The sequence below is a fragment of the Lycium ferocissimum genome, chromosome 1 (genome assembly GCF_029784015.1).
Source record: "Lycium ferocissimum isolate CSIRO_LF1 chromosome 1, AGI_CSIRO_Lferr_CH_V1, whole genome shotgun sequence".
Classification (NCBI taxonomy): domain Eukaryota; kingdom Viridiplantae; phylum Streptophyta; class Magnoliopsida; order Solanales; family Solanaceae; genus Lycium; species Lycium ferocissimum.
In genome coordinates, this window is record NC_081342.1 from 16,571,837 (window position 1) to 16,595,600 (window position 23,764).

At 40.7% G+C, this 23,764-nt stretch overlaps 1 protein-coding gene and 1 pseudogene across 2 annotated transcripts; one reads left to right on the forward strand and one right to left on the reverse strand.

The window, feature by feature from the left end:
- The first annotated feature begins 16,726 nt into the window (after window positions 1–16,726).
- LOC132050382 (uncharacterized) lies at window positions 16,727–18,435 on the forward strand. Of its 2 annotated transcripts, XM_059441621.1 has the most exons (4): window positions 16,727–16,857; window positions 16,945–17,801; window positions 17,905–18,077; window positions 18,176–18,435. In XM_059441621.1, the coding sequence occupies exons 2-4, from the start codon at window positions 17,001–17,003 to the stop codon at window positions 18,303–18,305; spliced, it is 1,104 nt and encodes a 367-aa protein (XP_059297604.1). In that variant the 5' UTR covers window positions 16,727–16,857; window positions 16,945–17,000; the 3' UTR covers window positions 18,306–18,435. The 2 variants fall into 2 exon arrangements, with proteins under 2 accessions (XP_059297604.1, XP_059297602.1); XM_059441619.1 differs by having other exon boundaries at window positions 16,808–17,801.
- On the reverse strand, window positions 17,884–23,764 carry LOC132062638 (putative pentatricopeptide repeat-containing protein At5g52630; annotated as a pseudogene).

Below are 23,764 nucleotides of genomic sequence, written 5' to 3' on the forward strand. Positions count from 1 at the left end.
CTGTATTGCAGATTGCATGATTTTCTGCTAGGCGGAATGTTTCGTGCTGGTGTGGAGAGTTGTGTATATTTCTTTCACAGGGTTTCCCTTGGTGCTCGCAGGGTTGTAGCTTTAATCTGATATAAAGGCTAATTTCATACGTGGGAAAAAGTAAAGAGGGAAGAAAGTAGCTTTTCAGTTGCGCTTAGATGGTTTATATTATTTTTTGACAATGTTGTGCAAATTGACGAAATTAGCAAGGATTTCAACCAAGGACTTGAACTATGGAGAAACACCCTAGAAAGTAAGAATTTTAAGATAAATAGAAGATTGAATATGCACCGCAAGTTTTGTCAAGATAAAAAGAGTGAATTTGGGCAAAGATTAATTAGGATTATGTTACCTAAAAGCAGACGATTCATATATTTAGATTAGTTATTCAGAGAATGGAATAACAGATGCAAATGCTATACATGGAGTCAAATTCGGATTGTGGAAATCGAGTGCTACAAGAGTTTATTGATAGGAGGATGCCCATCAAAGTGAAAGGTAAGCTTTACACAACTGTTATACGGTCATCAATGTTATATTGGAGTATGCGTAGGGCTACTAAAATTTAATATATCCACAACACAAATTTAGTGTAGATGCAGATGTTAAGATGAGACGCATGGTGATACAAAATTAGACAAGATTAATAATTAGCTCATTCACTAGAAGGTGCAAGTAGCATACGTTGAGGATAAAATGAGAGAAATGTCATTTGAGATGAATTAGTCCATATTCTCGTTGACCTCTAAATGCATCGTTTGAAGATGTGAAACCACCGTCAGTAAAGGTGTTGATTCGGGACGAGATAGAACATAGAAGGAAATATTATAGAAAAATCAGTAATCTTTTGGAAGCAATGCAGACTTAGCGAAAGATCCGGTGAATGAAAAAAAAAGATTTATATAAGCGATACCAGTTAGTTGAAAATTTATTTTAGTCATGTTAATGCATTTAATTTTCGTGCCATGCTTTCTAGGAATCTTTTGACCCTTAGTGATTCTTATTTTGTTAAATTTTATCTTGAGATGAATTGTAAATGAGGAACATAGACGGTGTGGATTCATATCACCCACCCGACTTGTTTGGGACAGAGATATAAATAGTAATAGTAGTTGTTAAAGGGAAAAAGATAAAAAATATCTCTCTACTTTGTTTTAATGGCTAAAAATGTCCTTCGAACTAATTTTGGGTATTCATGCCTCATTATGAAAGTTAACAAATATATCCTTCATTTGACGGAAATCCCCAAATTGATTCAAATAACCCGATTTCACAAAAAATAACCCACTCTCATATTTTATCCGCCCCAACCCGCCTCCTAAAATCAATTGAAATCAATGGTATTTAAAAAGAGCTCTGATTCTAGCTATACTTTTATACAAACTATACCTTTATCTCAGACCAATTGACCAAAAACATGAGAACGCATCAAGAGAATAATATGCAGCACTTCAAATTTTCAGTACAAAAGCAACTTCAAGATATTATAATGAAAGTTCAATGGCAAACAACAATTAAAATACATTAGATAACAAAATCAATCGATTGTGTAGAAGACAGGTGTTGAAAAAGCTCTGATTTCTTGTTAACTGAAATCAATAGTGTTTTTTTTTTTTTTTTTTTGCTTTGTAGTAGCGATAACGGGTAGTGGAGATGTGGCGGCAGTCGTATGTGGTGGGAAATGGGAATGAGAAAAGTGGTTGGTGGGAGATGAGTTCGGCGGAGAGGTGGGCTTGAGAGTCAAGTTGCTGGAGGAGAAAATATGAGAAAGAAGGAAGACTTGGGTTATTTTAGGAGGCGGGTAAAATATGAGAGTGGGTTATTTTTTGTGAAATCGGGTTATTTGAATCAATTTGGGAATTTCCGTCAAATGAAGGATATATTTGTTAACTTTCATAACAGCAGGGGCATAAATGACCCAAAATTAGTTCGGAGGATATTTTTAGCCATTAAAACAGAGTAGAGGGATACTTTTCACCCTTTTCCCTTGTTAAAATTATGTTGAATAATTTAGTACTTGATCCATTTGGGGTTCAGATAGTGTGACAGAGGTGAATTCTAGATTTAAAATTTTTATGGGTTCGACTTAGGGTTCTACGCCATTCGTTTGATTTACGACATGAAATCAATGAGTTGTACGTTCTTAATAAACATTTAGCACATATACAGGATCCGAGCCAAAGCTACTAGTTAGAATGAACGTATACATATAATTCTACATTTGCCCCTGCAGTGTTGTCAACTTGATCCCTCACAATTGTTTATCTCATACATGAAGATTCAAAATTCAAATATTATTAGTTTATTTTTTAAGGTTTTAAATACTTGACATTTAATATTATAATTAATTAAGAATCATATCTATTAAATAATTAGTGAGTTGCATATATCTTGATATTTTGTGTCGAAAATACCGGATTTGGTTGAAGCCATCGATCATATACTCTATCGGACTGTGACTATAGATTGAGTTCCAATTATATTTGAGTTGACTGATCATAGAGAAATACAAGTGAATGCACTAGTCAAACCCGGGTACTTAAACCCGTACTAGTGTTTAAAAAAATAGCCAAAATAATGAAAACAAATCAAAACAAAAAGACATCAAATGCAAAAGCAGAAAGCTCACGGTATGAGTGCATGTTATGATCACTTTTATTGGTTGCTTTTGACGAAAAATATTCCCTCTTTATACGATGTTTGGAAATAGTTTACAATCATACTTTACATGAAAATATAGTTAAAGTGTGATGTGGTGGTGTTTTCCGGTGAAAACGGATAATCAGTTAGATACTTATATTTTATTGGTTTAAAGACAAGTAGGTCGATCCAATCCCGAACACTCTCTTTCCGGGTTCAGTATTTGTGATTGCAAGAGTTAGATTGAACGAACGGAGCTAAGAAATAATAAAAGCAAGCAACATAAATATTTGTTTAAAGGTAAATGATGAGCTCGGATATGTATTGCCTTAGAGAGAAAAATAAGAGATAGGTTACAAGAGATGAAGTGTGAATGCCTTAGCTTACATGGTAAGCTATCTATATAGAAATAAAAACAAGACTTTTCAACCCTAACATTCGACTGATATGACCCTACTGCGTTCCCACGTGTTTCCCTGCCACGACACTCTGATCAAGATTCATTGATGTGACCCAAGTTGGTTGGAGTGCATGCCAGCTGCGGGAGTCCTTCCGGGCTCTCCGAGCTCCCGGTTGCGGGGACTAACACGAATTTCGCCCAATACAGATAGTCCCCCCTTTTCCCGGTCTCTTCATAAATATGAGATCGGGAAAGGGAAGAGCCCAGCATGTCAAGTTTTATGCGGGAAAGTAGCGAAACGTTGCGACTTCCCACATGATTGGACATTTTGTCAGGGTTACATTAAATGGGTCTCTTCACCTATTCGGCGGCATCGCTTCAGAAGCGGGTATCTGACGTTACACAAAGGCAGGTTATTTCGTCAATCGAGGCGAATGATTGCTTTTTTCTCTATTTAAGTCGCCTTCGCGGATTTTTAAGAACAATATCTTTGCCTTCCAATACCCTTTAGAAAAGCTACTTCTCAAACATGTCTACTTCATCTTGTTTATCACAACACTTGGTCGCCACTCATGCGGCGTGGTCGCCCATAGGGGGCTTATAATGACTCTTCCGACCATGGAAACCACAGCTCCCTTTCTACCGACGCCCAGGAGATTGACTTGGGTTCTACCGTTGCTGAAATCATCCTCCCACTTATCAATTGCTCTGGGGATTTTCGCGCTAGCCTCCGATTGGAATTTGTCATGACGATTCGCTCCCTGGTCACCAATTCTTGCCTCGATCAGATACGTCTGGATTGCAATTGAATGCCCGAAATAGAGATTCACCTAGTCCTTGTGAATGCCAATATCTCCTACCATTCCGCCGGCATGTCTACCATCTATACGTATCCTTTCAGTATTGGCTTCTCCCTCCCAATCCATCATGTGATCAACGCGTTCTACCGCCGCTACCAACTTTGCGTAGGACAGTTAGCCCCTCAGGTCTGGAGGATCGTGCAGTGCATTCAATACTTGGCCGATCGAGCCAATCTGTCTTTTACCTTTGACCACCTAGTCCAACTATATTCCCTCGCATATTCCGGGAGGAATAGTGCATTTGGCCTCCCGAGGCTTTTGAGGTCTTATCACTAATACTAAGGACGGCCACGACTGTGGTTGGCATGATGGGTTTGTCATGATACCTACCGATCTCCTTCGTAGAGCTTCTTCAGAACCATTCCCGGAGTTATGGAACCATGCCCGTGAGTATCTAAACCTTCCCTTTTGTTTCCTTCGGAGATTCCCTTCTACTGCTCATGTTTTGTTTTCCTTTACAACGGCCTTACTGGAACTAGACCATATGCCCGGTCTATTTAGTTAGGTGATGAAACTCCTGTGCTCCTCAATAGGGCTTGAGAGGATATGGAGGAGTATATCTACTGACCGCCGGAGAGGAAAAAGTCAAGATGAGTTTTTTGACTAAAACCTTCCCTGTTTGTCCCGGTAATTAGGATCACTTCTCATGCGCACTTTTAGTAGGCCTGCTTGTCCGAGGATTATCGTCCCGAAGGGCCCCTTTTAGGGAAGAAGCTCGGACCAATCTTGCACTGGCTGTCGCCGGCCGAAAACGAAGGCTTACCAATGATGCTGGCACATCTTCTTCTGAGAGGATTGGCTCCCGGGTGCGATCTCGTCCCCGTTTATTGCAGCATTGGAGTGAAACTATGTAGCATTGGAGTGAAACTATGTCTGGAGTGGTGAACTTGGAAGGGGGGAGGAAGATTGAACAGCTGATGGAGGAGGACGTAAGTGTTGCAGGCGCTAGTCTCTCTGCCCCGCCTCCTAAAAAGGAGAAAGACGAGTCTGATTTGGAAGCTCCTCTCTCTTACCTGGCGAGGCTGCTCCTTCAGCTATGTCGCTTGATTAAGTTTGTCACTTCCTTCCATCAAAATCCCTCATTCCCCACCGTCTTTTCGGGGTCACGCTCGTTACTTCGTCCCGAGATGGTCAAGAACTCGGTCTGCGCTGTGAAAGTGAGGAGGTTGCTATCCGAGAACTCCTACTTGAAGGCTGATCTATCCGAGCTGAGAAATTGCAGATCTTTTTTGGATTCCAAATGAAGGGAAGCTAGGGAAGCCTTAACTGCCCAAGAGAGAGCCCTTCAGGACCTGATAACTACCCATCAAGAGCTTTAGGAGAGGGCAGAAAGGGTGAAGGCGGAGAGGTTGACTTTCTAAGGGCGAGTGCAAGCACTGAAGGCTTCCAAGGCACGACCCAAGACCCGTAATGCTCGATTGCGGCAAAGACCGGGCTGATGATCAGCACTTTCCTAAACTTTTAAAGGACTATGTTATGTTGAAAACCCAGCTCAATGTTCTTCTAATATCAAAGAGGGTCACATTCGGGACCTTGATTCTGCTTTGATGGATGCAGAGATGGATGTGCGGGCCGCCGATATTGCCATGGATGTCCTTCGTGACCGGACCCCTTCCTCCTCTGATACTTCCTTTAGTTCGTCGGAAGATGAAGCCGCGGCTCCTCCTGCTTGGTTATTGTTTGCTGTTCCGCGGGCCTTTATGCCGCGTTAAAACTGTTCTAGCCGTTGTGCCTTTTATTATGTGTTTTGTTGAAGGTTGGGTTTTCGTACACTTAGTCCGCTTTTTGTCTGAGCCTACGTGCACGTGATTATGTTTCTTTTGAGTTTTCTTTGCCGAACATCGGACCTGTATGCCCTCAAAATATTTGTCTGAGCCTGGGTGCTTGGAGAGAAAAAATGTTTCTTGGAGTATTTTCATATGTATTAATATGCGTGCGATTGCGTTCACTTGATTTCTTTTGCACTTTTACATCTGTTTCTTGGCAATAGTAGCAATTACAAATAATCTTGTTGGCTTTTATCTTTAACACTTAGTCATCGGGGAGTGACCGCTATGCCTGTCTACCAGAACTATGTTCATATTCGAGTGTCGGTGTTTAAGCTTAAAAATTGATGACCGGTGCACGCATTTTCTTTTTACTCTAGTGTTTTGTGTTTGAGGTCAACATTTTTAACTCAATTCGGGCATGTCACTTCCGAAGCCATTTTTTGCGATCAGGAATTATTCGTATGTTTCGAAAATAAAGAGGGGGGGGGGGGAGGGGCCTGGATTTCGGTGTTGATGAGGAAGACGTCTCAACCTTATTTAATGGCACAAAGGTTCATGGAACCTGCTCGCTCGGAGGCTTTAAAGGCCATGTCGTGTGTTTGAAGCGATTTTTTTACCGGGCCATATGGCTTCCGAGTTCGGTTTTGCCCCGAACATTTTTATTCTGTTACGAGATACCTCATTGGTGAGTGTTTTGAAAAAAAAGTGTAAGATTCTTATTTCACTTTCCCTAGAGCTTACACTAACAAATTGCTTTCTTGAAGTACAAAAAATCTTAGTAAGATACATGAGGGCGGGGAAGGATAGGAGGACTATTAACGTTCTTTCCCCCCCGGCCATCCCGATCTTGTGCTTTGTCCAAACAACTCTATCTCCCTTATCTCCCCTCAGTACATGCTTGCGAGGCACTGAGGACTTGAGTATCGGGTTTGACAACATCTGGTAGAGTTCTCTCCCGGTTTTCCGATTCTTGATCAGATGCAACACGTTTTTTATATTGTTGCCTCTTTAAAAACCTTGCCAGTAAAACCTATTCCTGATAAAACCTAGTTCAAGAAACAAAAAGGGCAACACGTCTCTTTCGTCCTCCATCCGGTAGTCGGGAGGGAGGGAGAGGCAGGTAGCTCCTTCCCGGGTGATTCCTGTCGTGGAGAGGAAGCAAGTTAGGGTAGAATAAACAATGGGTTTATGCAATCATACCTGTCATCCTCATCAAAGGTAGTATCTCTTGAGATGGCTGACGTTCCAGTTATTCTTTAATTCTTTTCCGTGCTCGTCCCTGATCCGGTAAGATCCTTTACTTGCAATCCCCACTATTTGGTATGGGCCTTCCCAATTAGGCCCGAGTTTGCCTACATTGACGTCCCGTGTTGCGAAAGTGACCTTGCGGAAGACGTAGTCGCTAATTTTGAAATACCTCAAGTTTGTTTTTCTGTTGAAATATCTTTCAACCTTCTGCTTCAGTGCTATCATACGCACAAAAGCCATTTCTCTCCATTCTTCGAGCAGTTCCAACCCTACGACCATCGCCTCGTTGTTAGATTCTTCTGTGGTTTGGATGTACTGGATGCTTGGTTCCCCGATCTCCATAGGTATTAGGGCATCCGCCCTGTACACCAGGGAAAATAAGGTTTCGCCCGTGCTAATTTTAGGAGTAGTTCTGTATGCCCACAGCACCCCCGGCAATTCTTTCGGCCATCTACCATTGGCATCCTCCAGCTTCTTCTTGATATTCTAAATCAGGATCTTGTTGGTTGATTCTGCCTGCCCGTTTGCACACGGATGGTATGGGGAAGATGCTATTCGTTTGATTTTCAACCCTTCTAGGAATTCGGTGACCTTTGCCCCCACAAATTGAGGACCGTTTTCACAAGCTATCTCTTTTGGCACCCCAAACCTGCATATGATGTGATCCCAGATGAAGTCGATCACTTCTTTCTCCTAGATTTTTGCGAAAGCCTTTGCCTCTATCTACTTCGTGAAATAACCTATTAGTACCAAAGAAGAACCTCACGTTTCCCACGGCCTCTGGCAGTGGGCCTACGATGTCCATCCCTCATTTTAAGAAGGGCTATGAGGCCACTACCGACTTAAGTAGTTCGGCGTGTTGATGAATTATTGGAGAATGTCGCTGGCATCTGTTGCATTTTTAGCGAAGGTTTTAGCATCTTCCTCCATCCGGGACTAGTAATATCCAGCCCTTACTATTTTTCTAACCAACGACTCGTAACCTGCATGGTTTTCGCAGTTACCTTCGTGTATTTCTCTGATCACGTACTCTGTCTCTGTGGGCCTAGGAATTTGGCCAGGTATGACCTGCGGTATAGTCCCCTTCATGCATGCTATATCGTGCTGCCTGACTCTTAGAGCTCTTGCTGCTTTGGTGTCTTCTGGGAGAGTTCCACTCTGTAAATAATTCATTATTTCGCTCCACCAGTCCCACATTAGACATGTGGTATTTACCTCATGTACGGCGAAATTCAGGACGGAGTGTAAGAGGTACACCACGAAGTCTGATTCCGCTTCGATTATGGTGGTCGAGAAGCTGAGGGCATCAGCTTCGATGTTCATTTTTCAAGGGATTTGGGTGACTTTCCAACGTCGGAAGTGTGCCAACAATGTTTTGACTTTGCCCAGGTACTCCCGCATTCGATCGTCCTTGGCCTCATAGTTCCCAAGGATTTGGTTTATGATTCATTGAGAATCACTTTTCAGCTCGACCATTTCGGCTCCAAGTCCCCGGACCAGTTCCAAACCTGTAATTGCGGCCTCATACTCGGCCTCATTGTTAATCAAAGGCAAGCATTTGATAGCCTGCCTAATCACGACTCTTGTCGGGGTCATCAGGACGATTCCCAATCCAGTACTTTTTACATTGGATGCCCCGTCCATAATAGGGTCCACTCTTCGGATGCGGCCCCAAATCCTCGGGCCGCTTCCTAATGAGCACGGGCATCAAACCTGGACTATAATCTGCCACGAAGTCCGCTAGGGCCTACGAATTAATAGCAGTCTTAGGTTGATAGGTGATAGCATAACCACATATCTCAATTGACCAACTCGCAAGCCTGCCCGACAGCTCGTGTTTGTGCAAGATGTTTCTTAAAGAAAACGTTGTTACCACGCAAATGGGATGACATTGAAAGTAAGGTTTCCGTTTTCGGGCCGTAACTACGAGAGCCAGGGCCAGTTTTTCAAGATGCAAATAACAGGCTTCAGCCTCTGTCAAGGCTTTGCCAATATAGTAGATAGGTGATTGCGTACCTTTCATTTCACGGACCTGCACAACACTTACCACGGTATCAGAGACAACCAGGTAGATCAGCAAGGGCTCATTTTCTTTTGGGCTCAGGAGTAACGGTGGGTGCGACCGGTACCTTTTCAAGTCTTTCAACACCTGCTCATATTTTGGGGTCTATTTGAAATGTTTCTTCTTTTTTAACACGCCAAAAAACTTCTGACAACGCTCAGATGATCGGGATATGAACCTCCCTAATGTTGTTAGTCTCCCGACCTGTTGTTGTACCTCTCGGGCACTAGTGAGCATGTCCAGGATCTGCTCGATTGCTCGGATATGATCTGGGTTAACTTCTATTCCCCTGCTGGTCACAATGAACCCCAGGAATTTGCCGGAGTTTACTCCGAAAGCACATTTCTCCGGGTTCAACTTCAAATTATGCTTGCATAGAATATTGAATACTTCCTGCAAATGTTTTATATTTTCCTCTGTTGCCAGGGATTTAATGATTATGTTATCCAAATAAACCTCCACATTCTGACCCAGCTGGTGTTCAAACACCCAACTGGCCAATTGATAGAAGATAGTGCCTGCGTTTTTTAAGCTAAATGGCATGACGGTATAACAATAGGTACCGTGCTCCGTTATGAACGAAGTTATTTCTTGGTCCGCCGGGTCCAACCGAATTTGGTCGAACCCTGAGAAAACGTCCAAGAAGCTGAGCAGTTCATACCCCGCCACTGAGGAAACAATTCTGTCAAGACGGGGCATAGGGTACGAGCTTCTTACGCATGCTTTATTCTGATATTTTAAATCTAAATACATTTGAAAGCCATTAGGAATTTTAGGGAGTACCACCACGTTGGCCAGCCAGTCAGGGTATTTTACCTCGCGGATTGTCCTTAGCTTAATGAGTCAAGCCACCTCCTCCTTGACGAACTGGCTATGTTCCGCTGATACCGAGTACCTCTTTTGCTTAATAGGCTGACTGTCCGTATGCATGATTAATTTATGGATGGCTAACTCCGCCGGGACACCTACAATATCCACTCCCGACCAAGTGAAACTACATGAATTATCTGCTAAGAAATTAAGTATCTTCCCCGGGACTCGAGATTCAAGCTCGAGCCCAGATATACCTGCTCCTCGGGGGCATCTGGTTGGCAAGAAATCAACTCTAGCTCATCTGTTGTCGATCTCCCTGTATCAGTTTCTTCTAGTGCCACGAACCCTCTTGGTATTCTGTCTATTGCGTCCTTAGGGGGGTTTTTATCTGCGGCTTGTTGAGCCTGATCGGGGATCGAACTCCGGGGTCAGGGTTCTGTAATTACCAGCGACCGCTATCTCCTAGTTCACCTTTGATGGTCGTCAGGGTCATATCTCCTCAATTAGGTTCCGAATCTCCCTGGATCTCCGTAATTCCCCAGAAGGATGGAAACTTCAAGACCTGATGGTAAGTCGAAGGGACTGCCCTCATGGCATGTAGCCAGGGTCTGCCCAGTACCAAATTATAGGGCTCATTCGAGGACGTCGAGCAGGTCTTCCGAGAGGATTCCTCCCACACGAGTGACTAGCCTGATCTGTTCTCGGGTGGTCTCGCTGGATAAGTTAAATCCGGTTAGAATTTTTATTATCGGGATTATCTGTTCCGCCACCTGCATCTTTTTGAGCACTCGAAGGAGCACTATATTCACGGAGCTACCTGGGTCGATAAGCACACGTTTAATATTAAAATTCAAGATTTGTAAGGATATTACCAGTGCATCAACGGATTTTTCCTCTGCTTCATTAAAGGTAATGACGTCTTCTGGATGATTTCTTCCCCCTTTTCGGATGGGAGATGGGTCCCATTGTTGCAACTCCTGAGATACTGCCCCCACTATTTTTCCTTTAAAGATTACGTTGATTCTTTCCTGGGGCACTGGCCCGTTACGGGAAGTCCTGGCCCCTTTTTCCCTATCACGATTGTTTTGTTATCCAAGAACTCTTTCAGATGCCTCATAGGAGCAAGTTCGCAACCTCGTAACGGAGATGTTTGCAATCCTCAGTCAAATGCCTCGGAATAGCGTGATACTCTTTAGGTCCCGCCGGTTGGGGTTGGACCTTACGACCATTGGGAATCTGGCCTCTGCCATGTCTATCAATGCCATGACTAAATCTCCGACTTCCATGTTGAAGTTGTAAGATGCCATACTCGGCGGACCCGAGTCTTTTGGCGGTCCATAACGTGGTGTGCCCTTGTCACTCCTAGGCTGACCTTGATCATACCATGACTTGTTGCTTCAGGCCTCGCTCCTGGGAGGGGGACTAGCCGCATACGGGTCATACCAGTCTCTTGGGCCCTGCTGCTTAAATGGGATGGTAGCTTTAGGCTTTTCCTGGGGCCTCCCTCTGACTTCGATTCGGGCTCCGTTCTAAGATCATCCTCAACCCTCATCTTAGCCGTGTATCGTTTTTTTACTTCGTTCCAAGACTTGGCCGGGAATTCCCTCAGGCTTTTCTTCAGCTTTTTGATGCGTCTGAACCACCGGTGTTTAACCCATTGATGAATGCCGCGACCGCCCAGTCCTTCGGAATGGCAGGTAAAGTCATCCTTTCTTGTTGGAATGTTTCTACGTACCTGCGGAGCTGTTCATGTTTCCTTTACTTAATAGTGAAGACGTCCTCATTGTGTGTTCCACTTTTTGTAGCCCCCCGCGTGAGCTATCACAAAGGCATATGCAAGAGTAGCAAAAGAATTAATAGAGTTTTCGGGTAAAAGGTTATACCATGAGAGTGCTCCCTTTATGAGCGTTTGATTAATTTTTTTCAGCATGACTGATTCAATCTCGTGCTGTTTGAGATCGTACCTCGTGATTACTGCTTCGAAGGTCATGATGTGCTCTTCAGGATCCATGGTCCCGTTATATTTAGGTATTTCAGGCATTTTGAACTTTCTAGGATGGGTGCGGCGGCCGCACTTGATTTGTAAGGTATTTTTCCATATTTTCTCGCCCCCACACCTTTCAAGATAGGGGGAGCCCCCGGTATTTGACTCATCTGATCATGAAGCTCTTTCTCCAGCCTGGAGAGCCTCGCCAGGTCAGCGCTTTGCTCGGCTAATCCTGGCCCTACCTGCTCTATGCATTTCGCAGAGGTCTCTGATGCTTTGGCGTTCACTGGGTCATCCGACGGGCGCTCTTCTGGGGCCGCGCCAGACAAAGAGTTTAAGATTTTTTTCATACGCTCCATCCTTGCACTATTGGTCGCTATGATCACGGCCAGGGTGGCGTCCGAGAGGAGTTCCCTTTCCCCATACATCCCTTATCCCACAGGATGAATGCGTCTTTTCTTTTTGCTGGAATAACTCCCCTCGGGGTGTCTCCAAGCTTTCAACAGTGGTCGAGATGGTCCTCCCCTACTGGGGCTTTGCCGTGGTCTCTTGCTAAAGGTGGTGTTACCTCCTCTTTTTCTTCCCGCTCGCTCGGCACTAGGTCATGTTCCTTCGGCCGCGAGCCCTGCGGATCCCTCCTTTCGTCTGGAATACTACTTTTTAACGAACTACTTCCCGACTCAGGCATGACTGAGCGTAACGTTTTTGTTAAAAATTTCGGAACGAGTGCATGTCTCTTCGAGAGTTTCTGCTATAAATCAGGACGACTCCACAGCTGTCTATCCCCACAGACGGCGCCAAATTATTTTCTGGTGAAAACGGATAATCAGTTAGAGATTTGTATTTTATTGGTTTAAAGACAAGTAGGTCGTATCCAATCCCGGAAACTCTCCTTTCGGGGTCAATGTTTGTGATTGCAAGAGTTAGATTGAACGAACGGAGCTAAAGAAATAATAAAAACAAACAAGATAAATATATGTTCAAAGCTAAATGATGAGCCGCGATATGTATTGCCTCATAGAAAAAAATAAGAGATATGTTACAAGAGATAGAAGTGTGGATGCCAGATAGAAGTGTGGATGCCTTAGCTTACATAGTAAGCTATCTATATAGAAATCAAAACAAGACTTTTCAACCCTAATGTTCAACTGATGTGACCCTACTGCGTTCCCACGTGCTTCCCTGCCACAACACTCTGATCAAGACTCATTGATGTGACCCGAGTTGGTGGGGGTGGATCCCAACTGCGGGAGCCCTTCCGGCCTCTCCGAGCTCCCAATTGCGGGGACTAACCCGGGCACACCCAATATAGGTGGGATGATTGAGATCTCTGAATCTTTAACTAAAGGTCCTGGATTCGTTTCATAGAAATGTAAACCTTTTAGTCAAAAACACTTTACCCAGTTAATGTACCTACTCGGCACAAATCTAAATTAATCGGATCAGTAAATTTTAGATACCAAAGGTTTGACAATATGTGTGAAATATTCCAACTGTATTTTGGCTATGAGATTAGTCAAAAAAAGGAAGAAACAAATGTGATTTATAATGAAAAACAAGAGAATAGATTCTAAATGAGGTAAAGAATGACGTGAACAACCAATACCAGTAACTCCTTATCTATTCTTAATTGCAGTGACACCACTAATTGCACAATTGCTAGAAACAAATATCGGTCACTATTGTCACGTTGTAATCAGACCTTTAATTCCTGTTAAGAAAAATGAACCTTATAGATTTTAAATCAGCATACGTTAAATACTAGTACAGCAGTAACGAATTGACAATTATCTCAATTTTCTGAAGGAAATTAACACAATACATGTGGCCATCCTAAAAGGGGAATCTGATACACCTTTTCCTTAAATCTCTTAATATACATATATAATCTTTTCCAATGTGGGAAAACCCCACCACACAAGTGCTGACAAGCCTTTGGTATTTTGGATGAGCCCTCAAAAGTTTATTCGATATCATTTACTTTATCCGTTCTACTTTATTTTATAAATTTACAATTTGGAGAGACATGGGAGTCAAAGAAGTTCTTCTTTGATCATACTTCTTTGAAGAGTAAATTTTACTTTGTCCTCTTAACTTTTAAGGGGTGAGAATAATAACCTCTTGACCTTCTGAATAAAAAGGTTAGCCTCTTAAAGTTGAGAAATAATATTCCCTCCACCTTTTGAATGAGACTCATAACCCCCCTTCAGCTCAAAGTTAATGAGTGGGGAAAAAAATAGTTACCAAAACATGTAAAATGTCAGAAGAATACACTTTTTGAAGGCTTTTTTTGGCGCTATGAAGTTATTTTCCTATGTTTTTTCATCTTCTTTTAGGTAAGATCAATTCTCACAAATCTCAGTTTAGTGGACACTTTTAGAGCCACTGAAATTACTTGTACTCCTTGAAGATTCACTACATGTTGAATTTGTCACGTCGCCTCTTGAAAATTGAAGAATTTTGATTCACATGTATAACATTGTATGTTGTTGCTCCCTAACGCACACGCAAGTATACGCGGTCGTACAAATAATATAGGATTTTTAAGTCCAGATATCGATCCCACAGAGACTTATAATTAACTATTTATCAAATTAAACTGATGCTAATTATCTAAACAAGAAATAAAATCCAAATTATATTTTGTAAACTAATTAAAAATAAAAGAAAACAAATAATGAACTCCAACCAAGAAAGAGCAAATTTTTATCGGAGAAAGAGATAGATCTGAAAAGGCGACACTAACAATCCAGGATTGAGTTTTCAAATCGTTCTACCTATGGATTACTTAGTTGACGGGTTAATTGTAACTTTATGATATTCTCTCAAACTACTTACAAGCTCATAGATGCTACTATAACGCCTATATCTCTATGGTCGTCGAGGTAACAAGAACGCATTTATTTTCGTATTCAACTAAGTAGGGCTAAAGGGTATATCTCTATCCTCGGTAGCGAAACGATTAAATCGAACAAACTCTATTTATTCTTATTACGTACGTGAATTCCCTTTCTCAAGTTCAATTCTCATTAATACGTATAGTGTCTAATTAGTGATCAAGTAATCAAACAATTAAGCACAAGAATAAATAAGCAACCCAAAAATATGGAAATTTAATAGATAGAAACGATAATCAAACGTCAACTTTTATGTTTGTGTCAAAGCCCTAGAACTAAAGAGTTTAGCTCCACATAGACATGGAGGAAAAACAACAAATCATCCGAATAAAAATATCAAAATAAGTGTTACGGAAGAGAAGATAAAACCCTATAATTATGGCCTCCACTACGCTCTAAGCTCTCTATGTCAAAAGTTGTGGCCCAAGGGTTTCAAGCCTATCCAAAGTTCTGTAAAACCCGTAGAATATGTATTTATAGAGTGCAAAGGCTTGGGCTTTTTAAAAACTAAATCCAACTCGGACAGGGAAAATAAACGGACTGAAGACCAAATATATTCAGAAACCACTTTAGCTCGCGTTGGCTGTGCGTGGCTTGACTGCCAGGTACGTTTTCTTTTCCTTCTCAAATTCAATTTCTTCAATCATTATGTCTCCCTGATGTCTCTTCCTCTCTTTCTTCCTTTCTTTTGTTTCTTCCACTTCTTTATTTAATTTTGCTCCAAATTTCTTTAATTTTGTAATTCTTTATTTCTACAAAATAAAATATAATATTAAGCACAAAGCAATATAATTTATACTCAAAAGACAATTAAAAGTATTAAAACGTGAGGTAATTAATAGCTAAATATATGCATTTTTAGGCCGAACATCATATGTCATGTGTATGTCCTATGTATGTCACGTGTATCGTACATATGACATTATAGGAATAAATATTGTGTATGTCACATGTATATCAGGCGTATGTCAAATGTATGACCTATGTATATAGTGGCGTGCGTACGACATGCAATGATATATACTTACATACAAGTGTACAAGAGAGAAGAAGTTGAGAAAGCCGTGAGAGAGAATTCTGACGAAGAGCACGAGCAACAAGCAATATCCGACGATTTTTCCAGCGAAGTAGCGACAAACTTCCCTGAACGAATAGAACTCGGCATGGCAAATGGGAAAAGAAGGTTGGAAGGGGACAGTGATGAATAAGGTCTGTGGGAAAGAGAAGATCTCCAAAATTATTAATTTTGTGAATTTTACTGGTTGTATGTATTATGTAAAGATTTTGTAGCTATGTTTTGAAAGTGGAACTATATTGAATAATTGTAAATGTTGGTTTATTTTTGTGTCTCTCTATAAATCTCCCTAAAAAGCATGTAAATACCTCCGTTGACCCGCGACCCCCAAAATAAAAGTAGTTGTGGCAATTTTTCCTAGTTTTCACAGGTAATATATCTTGATATAGAATACTAAAAGTTTCAACGAATTCAATTTCTGGAAACAATAGTCTCAAAGTACGATGAAACATGGAACTTGGAGCCAAATCTTGTGAATAATTGTTTGGAGCAATTCGTCCAGCTGAATAGTATAATAACTATTTTTTATTTAATCATTCGATATCTGAAGCTCATTGACCAGACTAATTTGAATTCGCGTTTGTATAAACCCACCGACAACCAAAGTGTCCCTACCAATTAAGCAGCACAACGCGTGAGTTATAATGTAAAAAAAACGTGCTAAATGCCAGCAAATTGAAGTGCTAAATGTCATACTACCATTCTTACCCTTTTACCTTTCCTACTCCTATCAAGAAAACAAGTGGACATTTCCTTCCTTTTTCGGCCATTCCAAGCTGTTCATGAATGCCAAAACTCAAATTTGTTTTTTGGTAACCAACGGAGCATATTTACCCCAAACACACATGTGAAAAAGCAGCCACTCTTGACCTTTTTAAACTAATAATTGAGGCAGCCTGATATTTTCAAGCTAGCTGGAGCTTCATTGTCCACCACTCCATTTTCTTTTCATTCCACAGCTTTCATATCTTCTATTTATAAATAATGTCAAAAGTCTTTTCTTTCTATATAAGAGGTCTAATATTTAACTATTGGTCCAGAGAGTTTTCAAGAACTTTGTGTTTCACCCATTTGAGGTACATATCTCTTTGTTCTTCTTGCAATTGATTCTTTTCCTTTAGGATTTTTATAGTTTATGCCTAAATCTTTTCTCTTCTCTACAGCAACTTTGTTATCACATCAGAAAGATTGAATCTTTTTTCTCCTGATAATCAAGAAAATGATGCTAAGGAGTTCTTCAACACCACTTCTTGGATCTTTACTCTCAGAGAGTCCAAGCAGTCATCACCACCACCACCAATCTGATTTAACTCCAAATCAGACACCTAACCATAGTTACAGCAAACTCTCATGTAGTAGCCATGGTGGATATCAGAATTTCAGCAATAAGAGTTTATACCCTTCTAACTCTCCCATCTCTCCTTCAGTTTCTGAGCTCAGCAATGGTAACAGCAAGTTCCCATCTCATGGTTTTCGAAGAGCTCAATCTGAAGGGAACTTGGAAGGATTAGTAAAAGCCTCAAATGAAGTTGTTGATGAATTTAGCCTCTCAAAACCACCCAAGATGAATAAACCACCAAAATCATATTTGGAAACCATTCCATCTTTCACCATTCACAATTCAAGGGAGCTTCATTCGGACGACGAAAGCGATGAGGAAGAAGAAGATGAAGATGGTGACTGTGATTACATCAGTAAGCAATACAGTTTGGGAACTAATGCTGTAAAAGAGGAAATGAGTTATATGAGTCAAAATGCAAAGATAGAATTAGTTGAAGGCAGAGAGGAGATGTACTTAGCAAGAGGACTTGGGGTTGCTGATATTGGTTGCTTTGATGATGGTGGGCCTTATGGAGGCCGTGGCATTGGAGGAGGCGGTGGTTATCGTCCAGTAGCCTTCGATAGGGATGGTGGTGGTGACAGTCAGGGATTCCATATAGAAGAGCATTACAAGAGAATGTTGGAAGAAAATCCTGGCAATTCCTTATTCTTGAGGAATTATGCAAACTTTTTGTACCAAGTAAGCCTTTATCCTTTCTCAAGCTACTCTTCTTTTGCTTATTCATAGGCATCTAGGGAGATAATTTTGCTTCTGCTAAACATCTTCTTTCATGATGGAACAGACAAAGAAAGATCTCGAAGGGGCAGAGGAATACTACTCAAGAGCTATTTTAGCAGATCCAAGTGATGGTGAAATTCTTTCACAATATGCTAAATTAATATGGGAGCTTCACCGCGATACAGATAGAGCCACGAGCTATTTCGAAAGAGCAGTCCAAGCTGCCTCTAGTGACAGGTACCAAGAATAAACTGTCATATAAAACTTCAATTTAAGAACTGGTTGTTATTTACTTTACAAAACTGACTGCTTCATCTTTTTTGATGTGTTAACAGCCACATACATGCAGCTTATGCTAATTTCCTCTGGGAGATAGAAGATGAAGAAGATGAGAATGGCGAAATGCAAGTGCCACCGTTGGTACCGTTGGTGCATGCCGTAGCTACAGCCTCTATAACTGCTTGAATTGAAAGTACATAATTATTCATTGAAATATTTGTAGCAGAATTAGTAGAAGCTTAGCAAGCAATTAGGAAGAACCTGTAATTTAGCCTCTTAGGTACTAATAAAACTGATGCACAGGACTTCTATTTTCTCCCACTGTCGTGATTGAATGCCTAACCCCATGAAAGCAAGTGCCACCAAAGGGCATACCGCAGCCACAGCCTCTATAACTGCTTGACTTGAAAGTACATCATCATTCATTCAAATATTCGCAGCAAAGTTAGTAACAAGCTAAACATAATTCATCATATTAGGTCTCTTATAAAAAAAAAATCACCACGTTGTTGTCAGTATCATCACAATATTTAGTAAGTGTTTTGCCAATAGGTAATTAAGATATGGCCCATCAAAATATTAAGTAAAGGCCACGCGCTCATCTTACCAATTGTAAGGAAATAGAAAAGGTATTCAGATAATCAAGTAAGCAGGAGATTCCTCGAAAAGCCAAATATTCCATCAGTTATGCCAACAGGAGCAAGTTGAAGCTACTGAGGAGCAATTGAAGGGAAGATACAAAGATCAGGAAACAAGAAAAAAACTTTTTTGGTCCAAAGGTTTAACCTACCTCTGATCAGCTCCAGGGGAATGTAAAAGATATAGACTTGTTGAGTGGCAGGATCTTCTAGCCAAATGGAAGTGGTAGTCTTCAAGTATTACCAATAATCACCACATGAACAATATCCGTCTTTAAAATGGTGTAATCAGTTAATGTCTCTAATAATAATGATCTCTTTCGAGATAATCTTACAAATGAACTTGAATGCTATATGGCTGTCCAACATACCCTGAGGTTCTTTTTCACTCTAATAGGAGCACCGGTAGGAGCGAATCTGTGCATTAAAAATGGGTCACGTGAACACATAGTCACCCGACTAAACTCGGTATATTATGTATAAAATCCTTAAAATATATCTAATATTAACTGAAGGAACACATGGTCAAACTATTGGAGCGAAGATAAGATGGGCAAGGTTTTAATCCCTTGAGGTGGTGGGACTTAACCCTACTAAAATGCAATTTTGCGTCTTTTAAAAAAAAAAAAAAAAAAAAAATCCAAGGTGAACTCATCCTCTTGAAATCCTGGATTCGCCTCTGAGCACCGGGAGGTGTAACAATCAGGCCAAATGCAACAGCTAGTTTGTCAATATGGTAGGAGATGAGGATCTCTGTTTGTCCCTTTTCAACATCATGGAGATCAATCTCTACCGTTGGAACATAACCAGCTTAGCCATTAACTGTCCCACCTCCTCCAATTTGGCATAGATTTCTTCACTTCTAGAATGGCTTTTGTCTCACACTATAAATGTATAAACACTATCTTTGACCTCAATCCAACTCATCCAAGGTTTCTTCTTTGTTCTCTACAGTCTTTCATCAGTCTTCTTACTTCCGCAACAATTTCCCACAGTCCAACTGATGCATAGATGTCTGCAACAGATACGAGTGCCAGATTTCTCTGGTTCAAGATTAAAATGCATCTCAGCAGCACGCTGCCCTACCTCTAAATTCTTATGGATTCCTGCAGCTCCCAGACAGATGAACTTGCTTCAAAGGCATCTTATCTATGAGATCAATAGTGTCATCTAATTTTCCTGCCCGGACAAAACATCGACCATGCAGGCATAATGCTCTTGAGTTGGTTCAATCCCAAATAACTGTCATGTCAAAATACTTCCTGCTTCCGCAACTAAGCCAGCATGGCTACATGCACAAAGGACACTAACCAATGTTATGCAATTGGGTAGTACACCATCGTTCAGCATCTTTGTAAATAAATGAAGTGCCTCTTTTGCATGTCCATCTTGTGAGAGTTGTCCAATCATTGGAAACCATGAAACAATACCTTTCTTAGGAACCTCACAGAAAGCAAGGTTAATCTCCTCTATACTTCCACATTACGCATATACGTTCACTAGGGAACTACCAGCAGACATATCTGACATGAACCAATATATCAAGACATGAGCATGTATTTGTTTCCCATATTCATATGCTGATAGATCTGCACATGCATTTAGGAGAGAACTGCAAATAAATGAATCTGGCTTGAGATCCATATCTTGCAACTTCAGATAGAGTTTCACAGCATCTTCACCTTAGCCATTCAGAGAATAAGCGTTTATAAGAGAGGTAAAAGATGGTAAATCTGGTATGGGGCACTCGTCAAAAGTTCTTGTTGCGTCATCCAGCAGGCTACATTTTCCATAGAGAGGGCATGAACTTGTTTGGAGACATTAGCAGCCTGAGAGCCAGCAGCAGAGTTGAGGACGACAAGAAAACTTGTCTGATCAGATCTAATTCCTAGGTTGTACATCTGAACAAAAAGGTCTAGACATTCATCTTCTGCCTCATTCTTGTGACTTGTGAGTAACCAGAAAGCATGGCATTCAATGCAATTAATTCCTTCCCACACATCAGGTCATAGATCAACCTCGCATCCTTGGTCAAAACACACTTGCAATACATATCAATAAGACCAACATTTACAAATGGATCCAATATGATATCTTTCTTTATCGAAAGCGAATGTAACCCTTTACCATATTCTGGAAGCTCCAATGCAGCACAGGCCTTGAGAGCACTCAGTGAGGTGAACATATTAGAGAAAATTCCTGACCTCCTCGTCTGATTCAACATGACTAATAGCCTGGTGATGACATTCATGAAGAAACGCCAGCAATAATAGCATTCCATGAAACAATGTCAGGTACCGCAATTCCCTTAAAAACAGTAATGGCATCCTTAAGACGAGAAAGGATCAGAATCATAACCAAGCTTCAACAAGTACCCATTATTTCCTTTCCCTGAACAATATCTCCTGAGTATAAGCATTCAGTATGTTTGATAAAGTATATACTATACTCATCAGGCTTCACTTCACTATCAATCATGTCACAAAACACACACATTGCCTCACTGAAAAAATCATTTTGTGTGTAACAAGAAAACAAAGCATTCCAATAAACAACATTTCTTTATGGAATTTCCTCAAACAAAAACCGCGAATCTAAAAGCTCACCACATTTTGCCTACATAACAACCAAAGTATTCACGACGAAATCATCAGACTCAAACCCTGTCACAACAACAATACCATGAAGCTAGTTTCCTAACAAAAGTTCCTTCCCAAATGAACATGCCTTAAGCACACTAGGAATAGTGAATTCATTAAACTTGAGACCCAAAGAAAGCATTTTGAAGAAAACCCAAATAGCATCTTTACCAAAACCATTCTTGGTATACCCAGCAAACAAAGATGACCAAGAAACCAAATCTGGTTCAGGACTTTTATCAATCAGTTTCCATGCATGGTTAAAAGTACCACCTTTAGAGTACAGAATAATTAAATGGTTCTTATGTTTACGATCATTAGATAGTAGGAAATGTAGTTGGATATAGAGTTTTTTTAACTTATGTGGAGCTTAAAAGTAGCCTACTTTTTTATTGTTATTCACTGATAAATCTTGAAAGTAAAGAGTAATTTTAGGGATGGAGAAGAATATTTGAATTGCTGGTAAATACGTTGATCAAAGAGCTTTCTTCCATTGTCATAAAGGCGCCAAAGGTTTGTAATGGGGTCCGGAACCAAAATGCCCCAAAAAAAAAACAGTTTCAACCAAAATACCCCAACAAAAAAATAAGCATGAAAATACCTTTAGCGCAAGAATTTATTTATGCTAAAGTAGTTAACGGAGACGTTCCGTTAATCGCTATAAAGCGCAAAAATTAGTGCGCTATGTTTTTTTTTTTTTTTCCTACTCTTTTGGTTAACCCTTCTTTCGTTACACTTTTTAACGTACTTTGACCATAGACTAATCATGCTTCGGGACCCCGAAACTTCAATATTTTATATAGAACCCTATTTATTTTTGTGCGATTAATTAGGTAGGATCAACACATCAAGGATACACAAAAGTTCGGATGACCGTTTTAGTAGGTTGAAAAAGTTCTCGAACGCCATTTTCGTTCAAGGCTCGTTGACATTAGCTTGAAGTTCTTTACGAATACTTAAACTTGTTCATTAATAATTAATCAAAAGTTAGTCAAAATGGCAAATACTTTACATAAAAAAAAAAAAAACTTAATTAAATTGCATCATTCATAACCTTGAGTAAATGAAAATACTTAACATACTAATTCATTAATAAGAGCATAATGATATATTAAACTTAAAACTAAAATCACAACATTTGAGTAGATGAAAATACTTAACATACTAATTAATGCCCTTGAAGTTGATCTTCCGCCACCATTGCTAGATGTGCCACCACCACTGTAGATATTTCCACCACTAAAGTTTCCTCCACCATGAGAGGTACTTCCACCGCGAGACGTAGTTTGACCACCATGCCGTAAGGGACACTTGCGCTTATCATGACCAACATAATTGCAAATGAGCATTTTCTTTCGAGTGTATCTCCCCGAGTAGAACATCCATTTCATTATGAATACGCGAGTATGCATTCTTTCTCGAATTTACTGATAAATGCTTTATTTTGCAAACATTGAAAATGGATCCGTGGCCAATAACTCTCACTACCACAAGTGGTAGAACCTTTCAAAGATACGTTTTTTGCATAATTTTCAACCGTATATTCCTCACCATGTACGAGGAGGCGTTCTTTCCCATTGTGATAAAACACTTGAAGGTGAGAACATGACATTGTGATATGATTGCCACTTGCCGTATGTGCATGTTCTTGGAATTCACAAATTGTGTGAACGTTGCCTCCTTTACCTTGGTGCACACTTGTCAGAGTTTAAATATGCGCTCCGGCATATCGTACTCCATCCGGTCATGTTTCCGAGCCTTATATTTGTGGTACTCGAACAATTTTAACTGCTTTGGCATCCATCTTTTGACCTTCACGTACGTGTTTTGGCTTGATCATCACCGACGAACCGCTCCACAACCTCGCTTAAATGTCATTCTCACCATCGCGGTGACGGTAGTCCCCGTGCAGATTTCAACAAGCTTATCAATGACTCGCAGTTGTTTTGTCGTCGCATACCCCATCGCCTACCTTCATCCCGGTGTAATGTCCATTTGTCTTTATCAATTGCATTTAAACCAAATGGAAGGCTTCCTCATTCTCCCGCCTAATAATGTCCATCTCGCAGTTAAACTTCTTCCCGACGCCTCCGTCAAAGCCCGCCCACATACAATTGCAAAGTGCTGGGATTCGATATGCCTTTAGGAAGTTTGCCTTCAAATGCCTTAAACAATAACGATAGTAGGCAAAAGGTGGCTGCCACCCCTGCAAATTGAACATATTGTGCAATATGTCAGCATTTCTGTCTGATATCACACATATTCCCATGCGATCCTTAATAACGTGTTGCCTTAAGTAGTCCAAAAACATACCCCACGTACTAATGCTCTCATTAATTACCGCAAAAGCTGTAGGAAATAGCTCCAT